At 36.7% G+C, this 12,997-nt stretch overlaps 2 protein-coding genes across 3 annotated transcripts; both read right to left on the reverse strand.

Moving 5' to 3' along the window:
- Window positions 1-1,900, reverse strand: LOC111472960 (transcription factor bHLH57-like). 2 transcript variants are annotated; one of them, XM_023118555.1, is made up of 5 exons: window positions 1,850-1,900; window positions 1,107-1,580; window positions 643-1,023; window positions 495-530; window positions 1-427 (listed from the first exon to the last, which is right to left on the reverse strand). In XM_023118555.1, exons 2-5 carry the CDS (start codon window positions 1,557-1,559, stop codon window positions 329-331), a joined length of 969 nt encoding a protein of 322 aa, XP_022974323.1. In that variant the 5' UTR covers window positions 1,560-1,580; window positions 1,850-1,900; the 3' UTR covers window positions 1-328. The 2 variants fall into 2 exon arrangements, with proteins under 2 accessions (XP_022974323.1, XP_022974321.1); XM_023118553.1 differs by having other exon boundaries at window positions 1,740-1,900.
- A 1,910-nt stretch (window positions 1,901-3,810) lies between these two features.
- Window positions 3,811-5,989, reverse strand: LOC111472959 (transcription factor bHLH57-like). Its single transcript, XM_023118552.1, is given in 5 exon segments — window positions 3,811-4,208; window positions 4,211-4,304; window positions 4,417-4,797; window positions 4,881-5,354; window positions 5,520-5,989. Coding segments are annotated over 5 exon segments (1,098 nt in total). The 5' UTR covers window positions 5,553-5,989; the 3' UTR covers window positions 3,811-4,092.
- Between the last annotated feature and the right edge of the window lie 7,008 nt (window positions 5,990-12,997).

A 12,997-nucleotide genomic window follows, 5' to 3' on the forward strand; every position in this document is an offset into this window, starting at 1 on the left:
AATAATTGTTGGAAGTCCCAATAAACAAAACAAGAAGACTAAGAAGAAGAAGAAAATTGTATTAACATTCAAATTATTTTGTTGAACATTTGTGGATTTGCGTAAATGAGGAGAGGACAGCCACTTTTTTTAAAACCTGTAAACATCATCTTCCCTGCCACTCTGACCAACCCATCTGCGGTACACCAAACAACACTAATCGAGGTTCCCACAGCCTACACACACCCACACACACCCACACACTCATCCTTATTTGCTCGCCTCAGCTTAGCTTATAGCTTCTTTGTTTTCCTTTTGGCATGGCAAGGGAAGAGCCTTCCATCCATAGTCAGCCACTGCCACTGTACTGCCTCAAATTTCCCTTCACCTCATTGACTTGACTGCCATCGTTTATGAAACTTAATATTTCATGAACTGCTCCTGCAATCTGCACCGCTGATCCCAGCTTTGCCATCGTTTATGAAACTTAATATTTCATGAACTGCTCCTGCAATCTGCACCGCTGATCCCAGCTTACATTCATCTTCTATCTGAAAAAAGACCCCTCTTTGTTAAGGAAAACACCATCCCCAAAGTCAATCTGCTTGAGGTTGACTTCATAACAAGAAAAAGAAAAAAAAAAACAAACAAACAAAAGAATACCTTTAGATTGAAGGAGTAAAGCACGGTGGCAGTGGCTTGTGAAGTACTAATGTTTAGATGCAAAACACTGAGCCTAAGATCTTCCAATGCAACAATGGCTTTCAGCAATTGGCCTTGCCTTTTCGGACATTTTATCTTCAAGTTCACATGGGCTTGAATCATGGTCACCTCTATCTCACCCACCTCTGACTTCACCTCTGCACAAACCCCTTCTCCTATTCTCCCATTTGAGGCCATTCCCGTGGCCGTGGAGGATGTGGGTGACCCTTCTTCATCTCCTTCTCCTTTCCTTTCTTTCCTCTGCGCTTCCAAGCATTCAAGTAGCTGCTCCAATTCCTTCACGAAGTCTATTGCGCCCCCAATTATAGACGCCTGATCACCCTTCATGTGCACAAAAACCAACACAACACAAGGGAATTAACGTCGATATCAAAAAATCCATATTTTAGTATAGAGATTAGTACCCTTTGTATGTAGGAGGTGGGTATGAGGGACTTGATAACGTTGAGATGGTCGTTCATTTGGCGTCGCCGGTTGCGCTCGACTGCGATATGGGTCATTCTCTGGCTCTCCACTTCTTCCTTGTTCTTAGCTGGTCTCAATCTCTTCCGTTTCCTTCTTTCCTTAGTGGGTGGAGAAGAATTTTCCATTTGGGTCCTGCATAACCCTCCATTCTGGTTGCACTCTGCACTCACTCTACACGAAGCCGAGTTAACTTCCTGTTTCCACGGTTTGTCATTGCTTAGGTGCTGCTGCAGCTTCAGCAAGTTTTGAAAGCTAGGCTCCTTGAATGGCTCCTCCACACATTGCAGCATGTGAAGAAACGGCATTTTCTCATCCAAACTGGACGTAAACAGATACGCTTCGTCAAATTCATCAAATTCCAAGCTGGAGAATTGTTGTTTGGAGCAACCCATGTCAGAACAGCCACCATAAAACTGAAACAAAGAGAAACACAAGAAAAGAAGCATGTTCAGAGCAATGGGTTGGGGAGGAAGTAAGGATTTTTAAAAGCATTGAATGCAAGAGGAGAAGAAGAAGAAGAAGAATTAAAAGCAGAGGAAGTTGAAATAAATAGAAAAAGGCATTTATCATACAGAAGGATTAATGGGTCCTTGGAGCCTTTCCATATTTGAAGAGGAGAACAGAGGAGAGCAGAGGATGGTAATCTAGGAGTGTAGTCCGTAGGGAAAGGAAAGGAACATACATTCCACAATCATTAAATGAGAACCCGAAAGAGCAGAAGGAGACCCCATATCAGAACNTGGGAGAGCCTATGCCTAGTGTCAAAAAGGCCAAGGACTCTGCTGCTGTTCTGTTGCTGGAGCTATTGAATAAATTATACTCGTGATAGCATTATCACACTGCCAACTTGGACCTGAATTTTGTATTAAAAATGAACATATAATAATATTTTATGATGAAAGTTTTTTACTAGCAACACTGAAAAGCTTGGATAAACTCAGCTACTGAACTTGTTTGAATGTGAATGTCAATTGCTGCCATGTACGAACACTAGGAGACTCAAAGAGAAGAGTAAGTCAAAGGAGAACATCTTTACTTTCAAATCAAAACTCATTTCTTTTTAGTTGTTTTGGTGGAGGTGATGAATTGAAGTGAGTGGTCACAGTTTTTAAGCTATTCATTAATTGTTGCATGCAGGCCTAGACATGGAGGGGAGGGGAGGGGAGGGGAGGGGAGGGGAAAAGAACTTGGAAAGTAGAGATTTCATCCAAAGAAGCTTGCAGGCTCTCTCTATTGGTCAACCACAGGTGGGGCTAATTGACCCCTCCTATTTCTTTTGCTCATTGAATTTCTCAAAACTAGCTCTCCAATGCCTAAATACAATTATGGTAAGGTCCCCTCTTTGTGTTGTCTTATACTCCANCATTGAATTTCTCAAAACTAGCTCTCCAATGCCTAAATACAATTATGGTAAGGTCCCCTCTTTGTCTTGTCTTATACTCCATTCTTCTCTAAAACAAGCTCTCAAGTTCTATGAGATCACCCATGTATTTTTATTTCCTCCTCCTACACTGTCACTCCCAACAATAAAGTTTAAGGGCGTCAAACAATTTAGTCATCCGAAACTACTTATTTGGGTTGGATTAGGTTCAAATAAATGATATGAATTTTTATAAGACTAAATTAAGTTGAACACAAAGGATTTACGAATAAACACACATATATACAATTTCATTATTGTATTTTTATTAAAAACAAAATTTTGAATAGATAACTAAATAGCCTCAAATAATTCAATCCAAAAAATCTATAATTCAACTAACTAAATTAGGTCGAAAAGATGTTTTAATCATGGGTTGGGGCCAGAAAAAGTGAATTTGCAACGAGACCTAAAGAGGCAAACATTTTGAAGAACGAGAAAGTATGAATGCCCCACTTCTTAACACCATAGACTCCAAACAGTGCAGGGATTTCTGGGTAGGGACTACAAAGATATGAATTGTGAAGTAAGGTAAGCTTGGAAGTTATTAATAATCCATAGAGAGGAGATTGAAAGTGTACTGAATTTAAAGTTGAGGTTTTGGTTATGTTTCACAACAAAATAAAAAGAAAATAACAATAAATGTTGCAGTGCAGCAGACAGTGTCCCGCTCACCCCCAACGAGGTACGTGGTCAAATAGACAAGTCAGCGGCCTAAACAAATGCACAATTTTTCTAGTGACAGGCTTCGAAAACAGAGTAGAGTAGCTACCATCTTTCTATTCTTACTTCACTTTTCAACGTTCCCATTACCTTTGCTTTTTCTCTCTCTCTCTCTCATAGCTTTTGTTGGGGTATTTTATGTCTATAAGAATAAATGTGATTTTATCAAATGATCCTATACAGAATATATAATAAGCTAACCGAACCTGAGTTAGACCTAAGAATTAAGAACTTGGCATGATGCATGTGTGTGGCCACACCGCGACACTATGCCTATTTCACCCTATTCCTTTTCTGTATTATTACAAACCAAGATTCCAATCTGTTGCTCAAGTTATACATTAAAAACAAATCATTATGGATGTGAGGTTAATTTTGGATGTAATAATACATCAAACCATTCTATTTACTACTACTACTAAAGTTAGAGTCGTTTCCTTGTACAATTTGATAAGAACAATAAATCTACACAATGGTATGATATAAGGTTACATTATTCGGAATAATTGTTGGAAGTCCCAATAAACAAAACAAGAAGACGAAGAAGAAGAAGAAGAAAATTGTATTAACATTCAAATTATTTTGTTGAACATTTGTGGATTTGCGTAAATGAGGAGAGGACAGCCACTTTTTTTTTAAACCTGTAAACATCATCTTCCCTGCCACTCTGACCAACCCATCTGCGGTACACCAAACAACACTAATCGAGGTTCCCACAGCCTACACACACCCACACACACCCACACACACCCACACACTCATCCTTATTTGCTCGCCTCAGCTTAGCTTATAGCTTCTTTGTTTTCCTTTTGGCATGGCATGGCATGGCATGGCATGGCAAGGGAAGAGCCTTCCATAGTCAGCCACTGCCACTGTACTGCCTCAAATTTCCCTTCACCTCATTGACTTGACTGCCATCGTTTATGAAACTTAATATTTCATGAACTGCTCCTGCAATCTGCACCGCTGATCCCAGCTTACATTCATCTTCTATCTGAAAAAAGACCCCTCTTTATTAAGGAAAACACCATCCCCAAAGTCAATCTGCTTGAGGTTGACTTCATAACAAGAAAAAGAAAAAAAAAAACAAACAAACAAAAGAATACCTTTAGATTGAAGGAGTAAAGCACGGTGGCAGTGGCTTGTGAAGTACTAATGTTTAGATGCAAAACACTGAGCCTAAGATCTTCCAATGCAACAATGGCTTTCAGCAATTGGCCTTGCCTTTTCGGACATTTTATCTTCAAGTTCACATGGGCTTGAATCATGGTCACCTCTATCTCACCCACCTCTGACTTCACCTCTGCACAAACCCCTTCTCCTATTCTCCCATTTGAGGCCATTCCCGTGGCCGTGGAGGATGTGGGTGACCCTTCTTCATCTCCTTCTCCTTTCCTTTCTTTCCTCTGCGCTTCCAAGCATTCAAGTAGCTGCTCCAATTCCTTCACGAAGTCTATTGCGCCCCCAATTATAGACGCCTGATCACCCTTCATGTGCACAAAAACCAACACAACACAAGGGAATTAACGTCGATATCAAAAAATCCATATTTTAGTATAGAGATTAGTACCCTTTGTATGTAGGAGGTGGGTATGAGGGACTTGATAACGTTGAGATGGTCGTTCATTTGGCGTCGCCGGTTGCGCTCGACTGCGATATGGGTCATTCTCTGGCTCTCCACTTCTTCCTTGTTCTTAGCTGGTCTCAATCTCTTCCGTTTCCTTCTTTCCTTAGTGGGTGGAGGAGAATTTTCCATTTGGGTCCTGCATAACCCTCCATTTTGGTTACACTCTGCACTCACTCTACACGAAGCCGAGTTAACTTCCTGTTTCCACGGTTTGTCATTGCTTAGGTGCTGCTGCAGCTTCAGCAAGTTTTGAAAGCTAGGCTCCTTGAATGGCTCCTCCACACATTGCAGCATGTGAAGAAACGGCATTTTCTCATCCAAACTGGACGTAAACAGATACGCTTCGTCAAATTCATCAAATTCCAAGCTGGAGAATTGTTGTTTGGAGCAACCCATGTCAGAACAGCCACCATAAAACTGAAACAAAGAGAAACACAAGAAAAGAAGCATGTTCAGAGCAATGGGTTGGGGAGGAAGTAAGGATTTTTAAAAGCATTGAATGCAAGAGAAGAAGAAGAAGAAGAAGAAGAAGAATTAAAAGCAGAGGAAGTTGAAATAAATAGAAAAAGGCATTTATCATACAGAAGGATTAATGGGTCCTTGGAGCCTTTCCATATTTGAAGAGGAGAACAGAGGAGAACAGAGGAGAGCAGAGGATGGTAATCTAGGAGTGTAGTCCGTAGGGAAAGGAAAGGAACATACATTCCACAATCATTAAATGAGAACCCGAAAGAGCAGAAGGAGACCCCATATCAGAACATATTCCTTCATTTCTGGAGCAGTTGATGGTGTTTATGGAATAATATTAAATGCAAAGGGAAGAGAACAGAGAGAGGTTGATTGAAAGTTTGAAGGTGAGCGGTGTTGAGGGGTTGGGAAGGAAGGAGGAGCGGAGGGAAGAAGAGGAGAAGAAGAGGAAGATGGAGTGTTGGCGGTGACAGTTTTGTCGACCAGCGGAGACACAGTTGTGGGGACTCTCTCTCTCTACGTCTCTCTCTCCCTCTCTGCTTCCCCTCTCTGCTTCAGAACCCAAAAGAGAGACGACAAATTCTTCACGCTTCACTTCAAACCCCAATTACATCTCAAATCTTATAAATACACCTAATTTTTATATTTTTTATGTAAAAAAACAAAAATAAATAATTTTTAATTTTTTTTTTAAAAAAATTAATTGGTATTTTTGAAATTAAAAAAATTAAAAATAATTTAAAAGTGTTTTTGAAATTAATGAAGATGTCTTTGTTAATTTAGAGTTTAATTAATAAATTCCTAAAAATAAAATAAAATAAAAACAAGTCCCTCCTCGTATTCTATATTTAAATGGACTGTGCGGATCGCCTGCTGATGTGTCATTCACATCTCTACCACCTTCCTCAAATTTGGATTTCCTTATATATATATATCATGGATAAATACAATTGTGGAACTAAATATCTTGTTGATAGCTGAGTATGCTTTTCTTTTCCCTCTTTAATTAGAGATTCAATTTCCAAATCCCTACCTAAACCCACAAAATAAAACTTTCTTCCTATTTGGTTGTAAACTCATTTTGTTTTTAATAAAATTAAACATGTATAAACATAAATAATTATATATCATAAAATCTTTTTTAAATTAATTAGACTAAATTAAAAAATAAAAGTTTAATAATATTTAAAAATCTTATAAAATAAAAATATATTACCCGTAGTTTTGGACAGAAACCTTAATAATCTGCTTCAAAGATACTCTTGCTAGGAATGACTAGCTTGTCTAACCTAATATGTAACTTTCATCCTACCTCGTGCCTTCCTAAAGCTTGCATTTATAAATCATAAAAATGCATATATATGGCCCCAAAACATTAGTTTTTCGTGACAAACAACAAATAGCATACAACTATATAACAAAAAACATATCCAAAACAAAATATTTATAGCCCAGTCTTCTAGGGTTCTTATTTTATTTGATTTACTGAGTTTTTACACATTCATTCCCTAGGCCACTTCGAGTAAGAAAGTGGTATCAATTTTATATGTATTGATCCTACTCTAAATGCTAAAGGTAAATCACACATACATATAAATCATTTTTCGCATTTGTATCGGTAAAAATGATCCATGCATGGGATTTATATGCTAAAGGTAAATCACACATTTATATTGGTATCAATTATCATTTTTCATGCATATATAAATCATACAAACATGAGATCCCACCCGAATCAAACATCAATTTGAGAAAGTATTACATAACTATATTCTCGGATGTAGTTCCTAAATGAAATTTTATCTATGCTTCTATTTAGTTTCTAAGATAGAATCGGAGGTATTCTCTTATATAGTTTTTAAAATTGATTATCTTATCCGTAACTATTTGAAGTCATTAATATATAAACTTTTAGCTACCGTGGAGTTTTCAATCCCGGTGTTATCATGGTATATTTCTACTTGCATCTTCTCTATTTTGTTCTTCATTGAACATGTGAGCTGTACGATCCTAACAACTGGTATGAGAGCTAGGAGAAATTACCACAATGTGTGAAGATGAAAAATTCAAAGATTGGGATCAAGAAGTTTGATGGATTTGATAACAATTTGTGAAAGATGTAGATTGAAGATTATTTGTACCAAAAAAATCTTCAAGAATTCTTGTCTGAGGTGAAGTTGGATTCGATGAACGAGTCGAAGCTCAAGGATCGATAGACTCTAGGGTTGATCTAGTTGATGTTGTCTAGAAACGTAGTGGACGTTCAAGGATCAGTAGGTTAAGGGTTAATTAGGTTGACGCTGTCAAGAAACGTAGTGGAAGCTAAAAAAATCAGTAGGATCTAGGGTTAAATCTGTTTGGTGCCATCCAGAAGTGTGGTGTTCAACATCGTCAAAGAAAAGAAAACATCAAATCTATTGAAGACGCTGTCAAATATGTATAAAAAACTATCGAATAAGATAATCAACCCAAAGGTTAATTGAAAAATTCACAAGTGCATCATGAGTGCCAAATTGGGTAGGACAGTTGTGAGTCAGAATCAGAATAGGTTTGGGGGTTGAAGTCAGACTCCTTGAGATGGGAGGAGCCTTATCCATCAATGCAAGAAATAGAAAGACTCTAAGACGAGTGAGCACAAGAGAGACAAATAACATATGTAGAAGTGCTAATAGAGTTGTGAGCACCAGAGAAGTGCAAAGCCCATGGAAGTTCTCCAAGTAGTGAGCACACGAGTATTCCTTAAGTCATCGGTGGATCAAGACCAACATTTTGCTCAAGAAGAAGCTCCAAACTAGATGTAAAAAAGTATAGGAAAAATGAAGTTGGGTTAAGACGAAAGAAGCATTATTGCAACAGTTGCCACACGAAGGTGGCTAAGTGAAAAATTGTCTGAAGTGTAGGGCTAACCAGGGAAAGAAATGTGTTAAAAGCTTCTAAACTTTGCTTCGGCAAGAGATAAGAGATATGATCATGATGAGAAAATGTTGTGGTTGGGCTTGCGAGCCACATTCGAGGGATGTACCAATTTGTGCATACGTGCGTTGAGACCAAGATAGCCAAGTTTGGGAGCATTCCTCTTAGCTCAAGTAAGGATATACTTATACTAGTTTTTTCATGGTTTATCTAGTGAGTCCAAGAATGAGTCCGAGATGGACTGGTTGTTGTTTGTCGTGCTTATGTTGTAAGTCTCGGAGACCGAGAGAATGTCTGTTAGTGGAATAGCCCATAAGTAGTGCTCAATTTTTGTATTCATTCTAGAGCACTTTATTTCTAACGAGTTAGTTAGCAACTAGTTTCACTTTCAAATCGTCATCAGAATGATATCAAAATTAAGTGTGAGAGAATGTCACAATCCAGCATACGATTGCTCCCCATAAGAAGTTATCAAGAACAATGACTAGTTTAAGGGGAGAAAGTATAGCAACCATACTATGAAAACAGTAGGTTATAACCCTCACAAACAAATATGGCAGTGACCTAGAAGTGGCACCTAATCAACCAAGTGAGGGTCTAAACAAGGTAAGTGCCATAAATTATCTTATTTATAACCCTTTGAAGTATTGGTATATAAATTCCTAGTCACTATTGAGTTTTCCACTTGGATATTACTAAGTATATATTTTTTTTGTACGTTCTCTCTTCTGTTTTTTTTTTGTTTTTCATCGAGGATTGAGTGTGTGAGGGGTGCGATTTAACCCAAAATAATAATAATAAAAAATAAAAGAAAAGAAAAAGAAGTAGAAATTGATGTAAGAAGAGATAAAATGAGAGTAGAGAAGATATTGGGAAGGAGGAGGAGGGAGGATAGAGTTGCGTAAAATAGAGTTCACACATTCATATTTGTGTTATCCATAAGAGAAGCATTATATTGGCAGTACAAAGGTGGGAAACGGCAGTTTATAATAATTGAAATGAATATTTGGAAGGAGGCTATGCCGACTGCCAATGCTCTTCATTGTGCATTAAATGTGTCGGGACACAATTTTTGTCTTCCTTGCCCCCCCACATGTATTACTCATTAACTTTGGATTTGGTTACCCATAATTTGTTAAATTAGCGATGAAGGACTTCGAAAAGGCCATTTCTGCATAGTTCCGTGTGTAAAACGGCAGTGCAGTGCAGTGGGCGCTTGTCTCATGTGTGTCTAATTCTAACAAAGCCAACCTTTTGAAGGGGCCGTTTTCCATTGTCGTCGCCACTTTACGCTTCAACCACACACTCCCCTCCTCCTCTCATTGCCACATGCAACTCATCTCCTTTACGTACTACTCATCCAAACCCGCATCCTTAATACTGCTACTAATCACGCCTTTCAACTAATTTATTCTAATCCTTCTCTCTTTTATGTCTTTTATAAACATTCTATGCATCACTCTAATTATCCACTTTATAAATATGTATTTTGGCCTTTATATGCCACGTAACTTTTCTAGAAGCTTCTTAAAAGCGTTTTGTCGGGTCTAATATAACTTAACATTCCATAAACATCGACGATTTTTTTAGTCGTGTTCATCAATTTCATGCATTTTTTTTTTTTTTTTTTTTGTTATATTGATATTATATCTGGGTCCTTTACATAGAGATGTTCTCCATTCATTCTTAACCATCAAGCTCCAATTAAGCCAAGTGTCATAACACTCGATTAAGGAAGTTTTTTCTCCATTCTATGTTTAGCCCACATTGTCTCCAACAATTCCAACTCAAGTCCTAGATTTCAGACCTACATATTCGACATTCCAAGGCATTTAAAGACAATTTTGTGAGTGTCCTGGTAGAGAATCAAAGAACAGGATTTGAAGCTCTATCCAGCTAAACTCTCTTGCACAAAGTTGTAACTGTGATTGAATAAACTTGATTCATCATTAATTGTATGTGTTGCACATGAACAAATTTTGAAGAGACCAAATCTAAGAAGTTCACTATGGAGTTGGATTCATTTGGATACATTATTTATGTATCACCGTAATGATAATACATGTATTTAGTAGATTGGTTAATTAATATTTGGTATATGTATGACATGAATGAGGTTTCAAAAAGCTTATATAAGAATTACCCAGAAGAGATTTCAAACCTTTTTTCCTCTCGATAAAAAAAATAAAAATGCAGATTTGAGAGTTGAGAGCATTATGTATTCTTTCTCTAAAAATTTTATGTTGCTCCAACAAAGTGGTATCAAAGCAAAAAATAGCAAGTTTTAAGAAGATGTCGTTTGATGGCATAACGTTGCCACATCTAGTGAAATCGTATTACAATGATTAGAACATTCAAATGTGTGCCTTGCTTAGGGCACAAGATGTATGGGACATGGTTGAGAACGGTAACACATAATTTGTAAAAATTTAAGACATGATAGTAAATCACATCAAGATGCATAAACAAGCAAGGATGAAGGGCAAACACAACGATGTACTTATTATTCCAAGCGGTTGATGAGCCAAATTTTGAGAAGGGACACGTTGGCAAAAGTTATCAAGGGGGCCGATTGAGTAAATCAAGTACAACTCCAAACACTATCGAGGAATTGGAGACGATGAAGATGAAGGAGTCAGAAGGCGTATCCAACTACATCACACATGTACAAATCGTGGTGAATCAACTCAAGAACAATGAAAAAACTCTTGGGAGTCGCAGGTTGTGGGAAAATTTTGAGCACTAACCAATAATTTTGAGAATGTCGTGTGTGCCATTAAGAAGTTGAAGGTTCTGGAAGATCTAACTATCAATGACCTTGCAGTATCATTAGAGACACACAAGCAGCACAAGAAGAAGAAGAAGGAATTGTTGGTGGAAGTGCTACAAGCCAAGTTGTCCATCAAAGACAAAAACATGCAAAACTCTCGTGGCAGTGGGCACGACCATGAAGGTCGAAACAATTATCGTGGTGCTTGAAGTCACAATTGAGGTAAAATCTATGAGAAGAAAGCACACTTAAGCCAACATAATTATCGAGGAAGAGAACATGATTGTAGAAAAGGCGATCGGTCAAGTCATTCAAGTATCGAGTGCTACAATTGCGACAAGCATGACACTATACAAAAGAGTGCAAATAAAATATTGAACACTATAATTGTTAAAAAAATATGACCCGTTTCTTGGATGTTGTGAAAGAGGAGAAAATAAAATGATGTTCTCATGATGTGATATGAACCAAGGCATCAATCTCACCAGATAAACTTTAAGGAAGATGTGAAAAAAATGTTGTTCAAATTATCATAAGATGTCACAATTCATGCCGCATTAAAGAAGAATTAAACTCCATTTATTCTTGGATGGCTACAAATATTTTGTGGATGATAATTTAGAGTTATAATATTTTTTTAATGGTTTTTTTAAGGTTTATTTACATTGTGGCTAATTATGGTCATAAAGTATACAAGTGGCTAATTAAAGATATACAAGTTACAACTCTTGGAATGACTACTGTGGAGGAATTTCATTTTGATGCTATATAAAGTCAGGTATATTATCTTTGTAAAATAGACTTTAAAAATACAGTAAAATTAGCATTTGGTTTTCTTTTACCCAATGACTAAGTTTGTTCGCAATTACATGTAGTTTAGATTGCATGTATAATCATTTAAGCTAGACATCATCGATCTTGCTGGACATCATTGATTTTTATGAAGAATAATAATGAGATGATAAAAAAATTCAAAAGAGTGATGACTCGAGAATTCGAAATTGTTGGATCGGTATGGCAACCCTAGAGGGGGGGTGAATAGGGTTTTAACGATAAAAGTGTTTAAACTTGATTAATTTTTCTAATGATGAAACTTTTTACAAATAAGTAGAAGATGATAATTACTAAAACAAAATAATTCAAGTCAAAACAATAATCAAGTAGAACATGCAACAAACATAATAATAATCTTGAAATTAACTAGGAAAGAGTTAGAGAAAATGACACCGTAGTTTTATAGTGGTTCGGTCAAACTCGACCTACTCCACTCCCCAAGCGCCTCTTGGGAATTTGAATAAAGAACTTTTCCGACTCTTTCCACGGATCAGAGCCAAACCGGTACACCGCTCTTTTTACGAGTTCAAGAGCAAACTCAATCCTTTCAACGACGCAGGATCAAACCGATACAAGTATTTGAGTTTGATAATAACACACCACAACTCTCTCAAAGAGTAGATTTACAATTTGGGATACTGACAACTATTTCCTCACAATATAATAATAATCCCTCTCAAGAATAAGATGAAAAGAAATAAACTTGTAAGCTTGAAGAGAGCAATAAACAATGGAGACTTTGAACAAATGAGGATTGAAGAATGTATGTAAGTTGTGTGTATTAAAAATGTGGGGAAAATGAGTTTATATAGAGGAGAAAAGTGGCAAAATGTAGGATTGAATATTGACCATTGGATTGTGTTAGGAATAATGGAAGGTGGAGATTAAAAGTAATTAAGTAAGAAAATTTTCTAAATTCATTTATTTCAAAATTTTAATATAATAGTAATATAATATAATAATAATAAAAAGTTATGTGAGTAACGGTAAAATGTAATTCAAAATATAATAATATAATAATAATAAAAATGATGTGAGTAACTACCAAAATTTTAAAATATAATAATATAATAAT

Source organism: Cucurbita maxima, unplaced genomic scaffold (assembly GCF_002738345.1).
Source record: "Cucurbita maxima cultivar Rimu unplaced genomic scaffold, Cmax_1.0 Cma_Scf00094, whole genome shotgun sequence".
NCBI classification, from domain to species: Eukaryota; Viridiplantae; Streptophyta; class Magnoliopsida; order Cucurbitales; family Cucurbitaceae; genus Cucurbita; species Cucurbita maxima.

Excerpts from the sequence above, each read along its gene's own strand:
- LOC111472960 (XM_023118553.1), bottom strand. The coding sequence starts at position 1,772 with ATGGAAAGGCTCCAAGGACCCATTAATCCTTCT. Across the intron at positions 1,581-1,739 it reads AAGGACCCATTAATCCTTCT|TTTTATGGTGGCTGTTCTGA; the intron begins GTATGATAAATG and ends TCTTTGTTTCAG. Across the intron at positions 1,024-1,106 it reads CCACCTCCTACATACAAAGG|GGTGATCAGGCGTCTATAAT; the intron begins GTACTAATCTCT and ends GTGCACATGAAG.